This window comes from Fundulus heteroclitus, chromosome 12, assembly GCF_011125445.2.
Source record: "Fundulus heteroclitus isolate FHET01 chromosome 12, MU-UCD_Fhet_4.1, whole genome shotgun sequence".
In the NCBI taxonomy this organism is placed as follows: domain Eukaryota; kingdom Metazoa; phylum Chordata; class Actinopteri; order Cyprinodontiformes; family Fundulidae; genus Fundulus; species Fundulus heteroclitus.
Window position 1 is genome coordinate 22,600,674 of NC_046372.1, and position 13,098 is coordinate 22,613,771.

A 13,098-nucleotide genomic window follows, 5' to 3' on the forward strand; every position below is an offset into this window, starting at 1 on the left:
ATTTCTCTTATTTCATGTGCAATACATACAACTTTCCACTATACTCACAATGTGCAATATATAGCATGTTTAAAATCTAATTAGACACGATTTATCTTTTTCACACATATGTCTACCTACTTAGGGCATGTTTCTGTCCCAATTTTGCAAAGTTTGCTTTCTTTTACAGATAAACATGCTTCTGTTTTGTTTCAGAGCATTTCTCCTGAACCTTTGCAACAAAATCTCCTCCAAAATATCTGTTGAATAATGCAAAGTTGAATGACATTCATTGGCATTCCATTTGTGCAAAGTTAATGAAAGAAAACTAAGTTTCAAAAACATCAATCAAATCTTAAAGTCTGTTAAAATCTACATTCAATGTATGCTATTAACATGACTATTGTTGTAGCAGAGTTAAGCCCCTCCCCCTAACAATGAGAGGTTAACTCAAACCAGCTCTCCATCCAACTGGTTCAAGATTTCTAAGTCTGTACTTTCAGATGTTGTTTTTATTTTTATATAAATGAGTAAAAAGCAACATTTTCCCCACGTCTTATGGACACCATAATTAGTCTTTGCACCCAGTGAAAAGGGGAGGAATCTCTCATGAAATGCTGCACACCTTCCTCTCTGCAGCTATCCTCACCCGTTCCTGTATCCAGACGGTTATTTCATCCTGATGTCTTTTCTTCAGCTCGCTTGTTTTATCCGTCACCTCCGTCTGACTGTGTAAACAAAGTGATGCCATCAGATTCTTCATTTCTTCCTCTTGTCTTTTCTGCAGCTTGTCAAAGCTTTTCTGATACTCCTTGTTTCTGTTCAGCTGCTTTATCATGAGTTCGTTTTGTTGCAGTTGCTTCTGCTTCACCTCCATCAGCTCTCTTCCATATTTATCAAGCTCGGCTGAGACGTCGCAGGCGTAATTGTGCCTGAAATCGTTGCATTGCTCAGCTTGTCTTCTGGCGTCTTTATAATTTATCCTCTCTATTTCTTCTAATTTTTTCTGAAATATTTCCTTTGCTTCTTTCCATCCTCTTTCCTCTTGTTCCTTCCATTTCCGTTCGTCCTCTTGCCTTTTTTGTTCATATCTAAACTTTTCCATTTCGTATTCTTCTCTCAGCTTTTGTAGTCGTCTCTCCTCCTCTTCTCTTCTAAGTTTGTCCTCGCGATATCTGTTCTCCCACCACTCCCTTAATTCCTGCTCCCGAGCTTCTCTTTGTCTCAATATTGCCTCCTCTGCTGATGCTACGCTATATGGTTGCTTTCTTATCCGCCCAGCTTTAGTTTTTTGTTCCCACTCATATTGTTCCATCTCCTCTTCCTTTTTCTTTACTCGTTCTTCTTCGTTTCTTCTTCTCCTTTCCATATTCACTCTCTCTTGCTCCCTCCTAATTTTCTCCTCTGATTCCTTGAGTCGTTGGGCGCCCTGTTCTGTTCCTTGTCTTTTTGTCAGTGTGGCTCTCTCACCTTTCCTTTTGTTCTCAAACTCTTTTTTACAGTTTTCCTTCTTTTTCTGTAGATCCTTGTTTGTCTCTTTTAGTATCTTCTTAGTTTCCGTCTCTATAGCCGCTTCTGCCACTTTGAAGATCCCTGAGCTGAAGTAGCCACCACCGTTTTTACTCAGCATTGTATCAACTTTGTTTAGGAGCTGTCTAACTTGAGATCGATTCTCCCGGTCTTTGTTGTTAAAGACTTGGTATCGCTCCCCACAATCTCTAATTAGCCCCTTGACAAAATCCTCGCTTTCATTTAGGAAACTATCAAATGTTTGGTTTTGAAGCTCATCTCCTCTGGTGAAGACAAGAACCATGAAGTCCTCTGCCTTATTCCCAAAGAAATCCTTGACCAATTCCACAGTTTCTTTCTCTTCCTGCGTAAAGCGTCCGATCTGCAGGACGAGTAGGAAGACATGCGGTCCTGGGGCCAAAAGGTTGATGCATTGATTCAGCTCCTCCTTGATGTCATCATTAGTCAGAGACGTGTCAAATAACCCTGGTGAGTCCACCACAATGATAGGACGACCGTCAACCTCTCCTGTCTCTTTTTGGCAATGTTTTGTCACTGATTTTTGAGAGACTTTAGAAAAAAAACATTCTCTGCCCAGGATGGTGTTTCCAGTGGCACTTTTACCACTACCAGTCTTCCCAATCAGCAGTATTCGGAGAGGCTCGTTACTCTTCGGTACAATCGGACTTGGGTTTATAAAAGGATTCTGCATCACTGAGTTGTTTTGTGGAGGCTCCATCGTCACTTGACTTGCTCTGCACCCACTCATACTGATATGTGTACCAGTATGATACGAATCATGAATATTTGCTGATCTACATGATTCACTCCTTTGAAGCCCTTTAGACTTCCTCCCAGGATGCTTGGGGAACATGTTTCTTGTAAAACTTTTGGTTCCTTGTTTTGTCATTGCCAGGACCAACTGCAACACCTCAGGGATCTGCTGCTCAGCCCTGGTGTAGAAGACCATGTACTGTTCATTACAACTCCGACAGAGATCTTGAGCATCTCTGTTTTCCTTCAGAAACCTCAACGCTGTAGACAAGTTGTGAAACGCCTCCACAGTAAAAATAATCATAGTGAAATCATTGACTCCAAAAGTAAAGATGTCCTGAACGGTTTCCATTTCCCTCTTGTCTTCCTCAGTGGAGCAGCTCAGTGGTAGGACAAAGATGAAGGCGTGGATGCCTTCAGGTTCGCAGAGGGAAACACATTTATAGGCTTCTTCCATTGCCGTTTCCTTTGGTTCTCTGTACAGCGCCGGCAGCTCTATAATGGACACGCGATGTCCAAGGACAACTCCCTGGTTTCTAACAACCTGTGAGCCGCCAAATGCACCTAAATAATTGTCTGTCAGGATGGCTCGAGCCACTGAAGCTTTTATGCGTGCATGCCTCCCACACAAGACCAGGTTCAGATGGGGTTTTCCAGATGTAGACCAACTCTTAGGGCACAGGGTCGGACTTGCGTCTTCAGCAAATGTTAAATGTCGCTCCTTGTTCTCTCTCACCAAATCCTCCATTTTCTTTATCAGTTCTTGGAGATTGTTGTCAGAAAACCAGCTTTCATATAGGTTTACTTTATGGATCCTTTGTCTACATTCTGTGGCCAGTTGGTTCACGATAAAAGTCCCTACCTGGTCATTTTCAGTTGTGATGATTATCGCGTAATTAAAAGCTTCGCTCCCCCAAAATCTCAGGACAGATTTCAGATTTCGTATGTCGGCCCTGGTGAAGTCTGACGGCTCAACCAGCAGCAGCAGGACGTTTGGTCCTGGTGGGCAGAGAGTCCCACACACCCTCATGTCGTGTCTGACTGAGTCCACAGGCGCGCTGAGGATGTCTCCGGTTCTTATCAGGGTGAAACTTTTTCGCTTCCATTCTCCAGAAATCACATCAAATGACTTCACTTTCTGCGGCGGTTTTCCGTCTGTCAAGAAATCGCTGAGTCTTTTTTTCCCATCTTCATTTTTACCGAACAACACAATCCTCAGATCAGATCCTGAAAACAGAAGTTTAAAAAAAAAAAAGTTGAATTGATTTTTTTTATCAATAATATTTTCATTTTGTTGTGTTTTATTTTATTATGAAAAAGTACAATTACTTTCAGTAACTTGCCACATAGTATTGTTGCACATATCTTGATAGCAAAACTGTTCAACTGAATTTTATTTGTATCCCAAACTAATCATCTACAGTCCATCCATCCATCAGTCCGGTGTTGTTGAACTCAGAACAAAATCTTTCAGTTTTTACCTCAAACACTGTTGTGTAAACAGGACCTAAGATGCCAAGAATTGACCCGTCCATTCCTGCCAGCTTGCTAACAGAGAACCCAGGATCTCTGCCAGGCTGAAGCCCAGGACTAAAGATTCCCTGGTGTTTGCTGACAAGACCACCCAGCAAGACTTTGGTAGAAGTGTCTGAGTCACCCTGTTAAGTCAGGCGTACACTGTACGATTTTTTTTAATCGTTGTACTCAGATTCAGCTCAAACAGTACGATGAACCCGCAGGGTTTAAAAGTTCACAGCTCACGATATCTGTTCTTACTGTGCGGCCCGACGCTCTGATGATCGTACTGCTCACACTGTACGTTCAAAAACCCAAACGTCAGACTCAGCGTCGTAGAGAGATAGCGCTACTCTGACTCGTCTACCCAGAAGCCAAACGTAAACAGTAGAAGAAGAAAAAGGCAGAAGTGTCGATGCCCACTTTCAAATATGAGGCTCACTAGAATGAAACGCGCTGCCTTGGTAATTCTACGAGTTACTCCTCTGTAGTTTGACTCCATGTCACACGTACCGCCGTCATGCTTCTCTCCACTCCTATGTTTTCATTTGAGAAGAAGAATTTCCTTGTTTGCACATGCGCAGTGTGTGAGGCTGGGGGTAATCGGCTCATAGACGCACGTAACTCCGCTTCAACAGCAGGAGGCGCTCACGATCACTCACCAGGGCCGACTGAATTTCAGACATGTTGGATTTTCATCCGACCGTCTGATATCTGATCGGGAGGTGGTGGTGAGAAGCTAATCGCTCCTCGTTTTCCCCTGTATACTACACAACGCAGGACGCACCATCAAGCTGAAACTCGGCCCGATACAAAAACTTCTCGCACGACTGAAGAATCGGCCAGAAAAGGACATAAACTCGTACAGTGTACGCCCGGCTTTCTGCATATCTATCCACTACTTCCAGACCGCTATAGTAATTATTGCTCAAACAATCAAATTTAGCGTTTGAGCGTTCACACTGAGCCTGGTTCTGGTCCTGCTGGAGGTTCTCCTCCCTGTTAAAGGGGAGTTTTCCTCTCCACTGTCGCTTCATGCATGCTCAGTATGAGGGATTGCTGCAAAGCCATCAACAATGCAGACGACTGTCCACTGTGGCTCTACGCTCTTTCAGGAGGAGTGAATGCTGCTTGGAGAGACTTGATGCAACCTGCTGGGTTTCCTTAGAGAGGAAACTTTCTGACCAACCTGGAGGATCTGATGGAGTCTGACTTTGGAAAGAGCCTTGAGATGACATGATGTGGATTGGTGCTATATAAATAAATTGAATTGAACCTTAAAATATCTTTAAATGTTTGACTTTGCAGCAAGGTACTGAAACTGTCATGCAGCCTTATTAACACAATCTTGAGTCTGATTTTTAAAACATTATATAGGATCTATGCTAAAAGTGTACATATGACCATAAATGGCATATGTGAAAAAAAATAAAAATAAAACCAGACTAATAAGGCCATGTGCACACACATCAGCAAGCAATATTCCTTCATAAATCAAATCTGCACATATCCAGAATCAACAATAAATGCTCAATGCAAAGTACCTCATTAATGTGGATATGCTGATTATTGTTATTAGATGGTTAACACTAGCGACAGATCGGAATTAAAATGTGTCATAAACAAGTCAATCGATATATTGTAATCGGTTTAAGCTCAATCTCAATGAAATTCTAACCCGAAAGAGAGGGTTAGTTTATGCCTATTGATAAATCCGATCAACATGCAAATAAACTCTTGGCTCAAGTTGTTCCAAATGTGTCAAACTGACTCAAGTGTGCTTGTGTGCAAAACTGTTTAGGCTCCCGATACAACCTTTCTGTTCGCAATATTAAGGAGCTCAAAACAATATTTTACTCAATAACGTTTCACTTGTAGAACCTGCTAAATATTTATGTAGTTCCAGACTCACCTGTCGCCATTTTTAGCTCAGGGAAATTTCAGCGCTGTTTCTAATGGAGGGTGCTGCATTTACCTGAAACTACACAATGTTAACATCAAGTTTGGTTACATATAATGTCAAGTACAAAAAAAGAAGCTATGGATTTCATTTATGTTTAACTAGAAAAGAGAAATGCTATTTGAATTGTTTTTATGATCATCAAACAGTCAAGGTTAAAACATATTTGAGCAGCTAATATTGACAATATGCTGTCTGTTATGAAACAGGATGTTTATCCCACAAGTGATCCATAAATAACACATGTAACTTATGCTGTTTGTGTATTAGGGCGGCACGATATTAGAAAAAGATGCAATATTGCATAATATTGATAATATGTGATAATATTGGTAAATGTTGCGATAACAATATAGCCTGCGATAAATACAGAAAAAGAGTAAAGTGTTAATCTCTTTCTGCTTTAGGATCATAGCAAACACAGACCCCATATAACGAGTGGTCTCTCCAGCTGAAAAAAAAAAACATAAACATTTCACATTTACATCTCAAACATAAGGTGTTAATGGAAAGGTTGCTTCTGTCCCACTTCTGATGTTATGGCAATGAAACAACTTAGCTGTGGTTTCTTTACCCTCTCGTCTTCACAAACTTTTTATTTTGCATTAAACAACAAATGCCAAATATATAAGGGCACTGAGAGCCTGAATGCAGGGTGCTTAAATAATTAGCTAACACTTATTGCGCTCCAGGCACTTCTTTACGATATGCACATTACGATCAGTGATAATGCAAAGTTGATAAATGTGCAAAATGTTGTGCAGCCCTAGTACATGTATATTTATATAACTAAACTCATGGCTGTCTGTCTTTTTTTTTACTCAGATATTTAAATCTTATCAAATACAAAGACTTTTTGTTCTTTTTAGCTTCTCAGGAAGTGTGTTCAGTATATTCAACCTGATGTATGTGTTATATGTGTCATTCTAAGCCGGCGTCTCATCAGAATTTTATTATGGTTGCATAATGACAAGAAAGATTCCTGATTATTGATATGTTATCTGGATATTTCTATGTTTCCTATACATAATGTGCAAAATAAATCATATGAATAGAGTTTTAGTACACTTACCAACTTGTTTCTCAGTCTGCGATCATTTTCAAACCTCTGGTAAGGTTGTCAGTGCAGAAATGCGATCAGATCAGACCTTGTCGCCTTTAGTCGAACGGGTGTTTCCCACACACGCAGACATGTACGGTTGGCCTTGAACCAGATATGCTGACAGGTATGACAACAATGGACACTCCCAGTTTCCCACAAACCCCACAACACCTTTCATTACAGTAATGGGTGTTATGAAAGGTGCTTTCAAATAAAATGCATTATATAAACTTTACTGGATGAAGGCAATTATGTGGATTTTGTTTTATGCTATTTATAAAATTATAATTTTCTTTTGGAAAATAAAAATTAGTCTTATTCTGTGATATACGTGTATGGAGCTCATTTGGGTTTGAGTTGGATGTTGAACCGTCAGGTTTTTTTTTAATGGTTGCAGACAACTTGTTAAATGGTCTCAAACCCGACATTTTTAATTGGATCAGGGGGTTATCATGAAGTTTAATTCAAATCGGAAACTTCCTAACAAGCAAACCAGAGGGTTTTAAATTATCTGCGTATAATAATGTTGTTTGAGGAATGGTTAAATTCAGACATTTTTGGGAAAATGAATCAGTTTTCTGGCTAGAGGACACAGTGAGGGCAGTTTGGGAGCTGTTGTGGGAATTGAACCTGTGACCTCTCAGCTATAATCTGCTCTGTCTGCCACCCTGCCAACAGCGAGAGAGGCAAACATGTGGGAAAAATGTTTTAAAATAGTTTGGGCTGGAAAATAAAGTTGTGGTTTTGAATGTGGGCTTTGCTCATGTTGTTAGAATGATGTTTTTGGGCGGGGGACGTGTTATTCCAGCGGCGGTGTGACCCAGGAACCAGCGGCTCGCTGCATACATAACTGAACAACATGGCGAAACTCAGCTGCTCTGTGGAGAGTGAGAGACACCAGATATTTCCCATAAATCATTCCGAGTTTGGTCTGGTGTGAACCGAGGCCGTTATCAGATGGAGGAACTTCTTGGTTTTTATTCGTCTTCCATCTTCTCCCCTGCAGAATGCTTAAGTCATTTGTTTTTTGGTGGACCCGGGGCCTGAGGATGGTCAGCCGCCTGCTCCGTTATTTTCCTCCCCTCTTGTTATTCAGACGCTCCCAAACAGCTCATTTCCCCGTAAAAAAAAACATGCCTGTGTTTGTGTTGCAGGTCCACCATCTTCTACCGAGCCTGCATGGACATCCCCAGAGGAACAGAGCTGCTGGTTTGGTACAACGACTCCTACACGTCCTTCTTCGGCATCCCGCTGCAGTGCATCGCTCAGGATGAGAACCGTAAGGAGACGCTTTGTGTGTGTTTGCTGGTTGAAAGCTCAGGAATATCTTAGCGTAGCTCCTTTAACGGGATGGTCCTGGTCTCAGAGTGAAGGCCGTTACCTTTAATACCACCGCTTCAGACACACAACACCACATACAGTTCTCATTGTATACAGTAGATGGAGCTGCGTAGAAAAATCTGCCTCTATTTAATAATTGCAAGCAGAATAACTTCAAAGAAAAGAACATTTCAATCTGGAGAGAATCACACAGACAAAAAGAGGCAATTATAGAGATTTGTTGACATAAATTAGACAAGTTGTTTGCCTCTCAGAGCCCAGGCAGTCTATGATCTTGGATGTTCATTTTGGGATTAGGATTAGTGAAGTCTTCCCCCCAGGGTCCAGACACTAGGGGTGGAGGCTGGAGGGGAGAAGTGGCCAGATGAAGCTTGAGGGCATGAAGGAGGAGATGGGGTGGAGGAGGATACATGGGGGGGGGGGGAGGTTATGAGCAAAGCCTTATGGGATAGAAGGATGAGGTCCTAACGCAATTGGCTGGTGCTTAACGAGGCAATCATTTAACGTAATTTTCCATGAACTTTAAACACACTGTTGGACTGTATAAGTGGTGCTGTTGGGCTTTTTAAAGTCTGTCTAACATTTTATATTAAATATTCATTCTGGGATCAACGGTAACACGGGAATAATGGATCGGCATCAGTTGGGATTTGAACCAGAAGTTAATATCCAGTACTTCAGAGAGAATTAGACAAATTGGGGCAAAAGAACGAACACTGGAATAAATTACTTTGCACAGACTTATTTACCATGCAACATCGTTAGATTATTAATGAAGACAAATGAAACAAGTATAGTAAATAAAATAAAAGAAACAGAATCTGATATTGGATAAAAGGCGTTTGAGTAAAAGTGATGAGATTCAAATGAGATTTAAAAACTGTCAGCGGAGGATCGTCCCTGAAGTGCAAATTTAAAGAGTTCAGAAGTTTAGGAGACGCAACAGAAAAAGCCATGCAGCCTCTCAGTTCACATCGTTAGTGGAACCACCAAGCAGCAGCAGCAGCCGGTCGGTCCACTGATCTGAGGGAAGCAGACGGTACGTTCAGGTGCTGCAGAGCCGATAGATGAAACACAGCAGGATTATTAAGAGACTTATTGTCCAGAGAGAGGATAACCGTATTGCAATCAGAGAGGACGGAGGTAATAATACCATGAATTACTTCCTCTAGTTTGCTTTTGGACAGATGGACAAGTGCCTTAACTGTATCTTCAATTTTTCATTATTTTGATTTTCAGTTTTCTGAAGGAAACAGAAAATAAATATTGAAGCACCAAAAACATTGAGGACAACATAGACTCCTGTCTTTGTCACTTTTATATATAAAGTTAGAGTATTAAGCATCCCATATCTTCTGGTTTTTAGCTAAAGTCTCTTCAGTGAAATAACTGAGACTGGTTTTAATATTTCTGTCTTTATTCAACCTTCTTTTTATCAGTCCTTTTTTCTCCATTCATCCTTTGCTCTCCTTTTTTTCCTTCCTTCCTCTCTGTCTCTTCTTCTCTTCTCTGGTTTTGTTTAGCTATCCCCCAGTTTTCTGCTCAGTCAGCTTGTTTATATTCATCTCATTCAAACATGTTTTCTTGTACATCTTACAGAATAACTCCCTGCAGGCGGAAAACAAACTTTGCCTTTTTCTTTCTTTCTTACATAATTATTTAGAAAGAAAAACTCCAGCGGAAAAAGGAGCTGAAGAAGGTTTTAATCTGTGGAATCTAAACTGAAATGAATTGAATTAGGGACTCGTCTTTTACAGAGTCGTGTTGAAATGAGATCGTGCTGATTGCAAATTAGAGACGTTTGGCCACAAGCTGCTTCGTATTACAGACAGAACAACTCTTTTACATGACATTGTTCATCATGGCAGGACTGTGGCATCCTCTGTAAACATAATCACGGGCACACAAACAAACATCTGACGTTCCAATGTTACAGGGAACTATGTCCTTTTCTATTAGGGGCAAGAAGAAGAGTTCCTGCAATGATTCAAATGCATAAACGCTATTTATTTAATACTGATGATTGCTGCGAAAGAGTAAATGCTAACTGATCTGATTTAGTGCATTTAATGCTATGTTCCCACTGCAGGTCTTAATGGTCAATTCCCATTACTTTGAAATGTCTGACTGTCTTCAGCTCCAAACTGACACGCATGCGCAAAGGAATAATAATAATGACTTCATGCAGGCCGCTTTGGTCCAGGAAACATGAAAGAAACATATTTTATGGATTAAAGTATCCAGAAGCCATTTATTGTACTGAGGGGGAAATAAAAAGAAAGTTAAATCTTTGGCATTTTACAAAGTTTTGATTAAACAGAAGTCTGTGTGGCTGCGGAGATGAAGTCAGGACTGGTGGGGAAGGGCTTTTAACAACTTCAGAGTTCATTCATAAATTTAGGAAGTCGAGGGCAACTTTGTTAATAATATCTGCGCCTCTCATCTCGACTCCAAAGGTTTTATCGCTTTGCAACAGGGCCAGGTTACGACACGCCGCCCTGTTGAAATGTGATACAATGGGTTGAGTGAAAACCTCTTCAGCATCACAAAGTCCTCCGTGTGCAGGATTGTACACAAGTTTTTTACGACCAAACGCTACGTCCCTAAACCCAACGGTTCCTATACGAATCGCCTTCATTAGAGGTTTTCCTAAGGTCTAAAACCTCGCCGTCCCTCCACTGAGCAGCGCTCAGACCCGTTAAATCCACCTTGGTGGTTCCCACTGGAGTCACATTCAAAAAGATCCGATACGAATCGGATTCAGGACCACATATGGAAGCGGCTCAAATGTGACTTGATCAAAATTTGGGCCAGAACTGAGAATTCTCACTGGTTCTAAAACGTCTGACCGGGTCACTTGACCTGCAAAAAAATCTGATTTGGGTCACATTTGCCTGCAGTGGCTTTAACTGCCTTTATTACTGGCATCACTGCAAAGCCACACATGGCAGCAGATATTATTAATGACTTTTATTCCATTTATTTATCTCATTAATCTCGCGCCTTAGTAGATCTGTTTTCTGCTGTTTGGGATCATTGTCCTGCTGATAATCCAGGATACTTCGGTATACAGTAGAGCTGCACAATTAATCCCATTTGCAATATAATCACAGTTTTAATAAACGCAATTTCCAAATCGCAGAGGTCTGCAGTTTTTGGCTATGTAACAATTAATGCATCAGACACGTCCTTTAGGTGTCGGTAAAATGTTTAAAGTGGGTTTGCTCCACATGGAAGAGAGTCGCAGCAGTGAGATAATCTAATTTTATTATTTGTTTTAGAGTTTATATAATCAATACTTTTTTTACCAGAAACTTTCAGGAATCTCTCTATAGCATTAATTACCAGTCAAACTGTTTAATACATAGACCTGTTGGTTGATTGCACTTTATGTCCAACCAGTGTTGATGTCCAACATAAACTATTCTCCTGGGTAATAATATTCTGATTAATAAAAACAGTTAATTTTTTTGTTTTTAATAGTCCTTGTTTATCTTTATCTACAGGCCATTTTTGTTTCTTGTGGTTTATGCAGAGAAAAGTCTAAATTATGGCTGAAATATATCACACTTTTTTATTTTTGGGAAAATTATACAGCCGTAGTAACCATCTTATAGTCGGTGACTGCGAGTTGCTCAAGTCCTGTGGCAAAACCTCCTCCACCTCTGTGTTTGGCAGGCGTTGTGTGGTGCTGCCATTTTGTTTTTAACGAGGAGTTTATTTTCCTTCTACCTTCTTAATGAACCAAACAGGAAGCAGGTCTATGTTTCTGTGCTCATTGCTGCTCGCTCTGTCTTTGCCTCTGATCTAAACTCCTGCTCTAATTAGCAGAACTTAGCTGCTGTTTACCATTTTCATTATTATATAAGTTTAGGACCATCAACATAACTGTATTAACTCACTGTATGAAATTACCTTATTGTGTTTTTTTTACTGCGTGGTTAGTTTGAAGCATCTAAGTTGTACCGTTTCTGTGTTTCTGTTACAGAGTTGATTTTCTGTCTTACAAAAGGAAATCCACTTGTTTTCATGTGGCTCTAAATACGAGTCATCTGCCTTTTGACGTTGATGTCCTTGCTGTCAGAGTTTGAGATGTGTAAGACGTCAACAAGTAAAAACAACTCAAAACCGGACTTAATGAAAACTGTCAACGATTCCAACTTTAGGCTGATTTCAAATCATCTCTGTCCACGAGAAAACGTTTAGTCCAGAGTTCAAAGTAAAACACACAAAGAGATGTACAACGCATCGGGTCGGCCTGCAGTGAACAAAAGTTTGTGCACGTCCCCATTAAGTTAAATTAGATTAGATGTTTTGTACCAAATGAAAACCAGAAACTCTGGGCTTAATGAAAGACACTTTGCTACTAACTGCATTTAGTTTTTGCATTGTTCTTGGGTTGGCGTCGTTATCTGCTGATTGGAGGATCTATGGATAAATGTGCCTTAAAAATGTGACACTGGAGAGTCAAGAACAGCATTGTTGTGTCCTTTAACCACCCAGCCGAACATAACATTGACAGGGATAGAAAATACAGCGGTACCGTGACTTACGAGTATCTCAACTTCTTTTTTTGGCTTTGGCTTTAGAGATAAAATTCGGCTAATGTACAAGCTTCAGACATCCCAACACTAGAGGGCACCACAGTGAACGCTGCGACAAAGCAGCTACAGAATAAGTAGCAGCACTAGGGCTGGACGATATTGAAAAAAAAAACATAGATATATGTGATGATGTTGATAATTATCAACAAATTCAAAACATGCATTTTAAGTGCAGCCCTGACCATTTTATACTGTTGCTTAGCAACCTATTTTTAGATAAAGACACAAACACTGATTTCAAACTCGCTCCTTTTTTAAACAAACTTTTTACCAAAACTGCAAATTTTTAAAAAAGGAATGTGTGCTCTCTGAAC

General features: G+C 40.4%; 1 protein-coding gene across 3 annotated transcripts in view; it reads left to right on the plus strand.

Annotated features, from left to right (window-relative positions):
* Nucleotides 1–13,098, plus strand: part of prdm6 (PR domain containing 6) — a 100,628-nt gene that overhangs the window by 50,931 nt on the left and 36,599 nt on the right. For all 3 annotated transcript variants that reach the window (XM_036144287.1, XM_036144286.1, XM_036144285.1), the window contains exon 6: nt 7,994–8,118. In XM_036144287.1, coding sequence (XP_036000180.1) covers nt 7,994–8,118 — 125 coding nt within the window. The remainder of the gene's footprint in view (nt 1–7,993; nt 8,119–13,098) is intronic.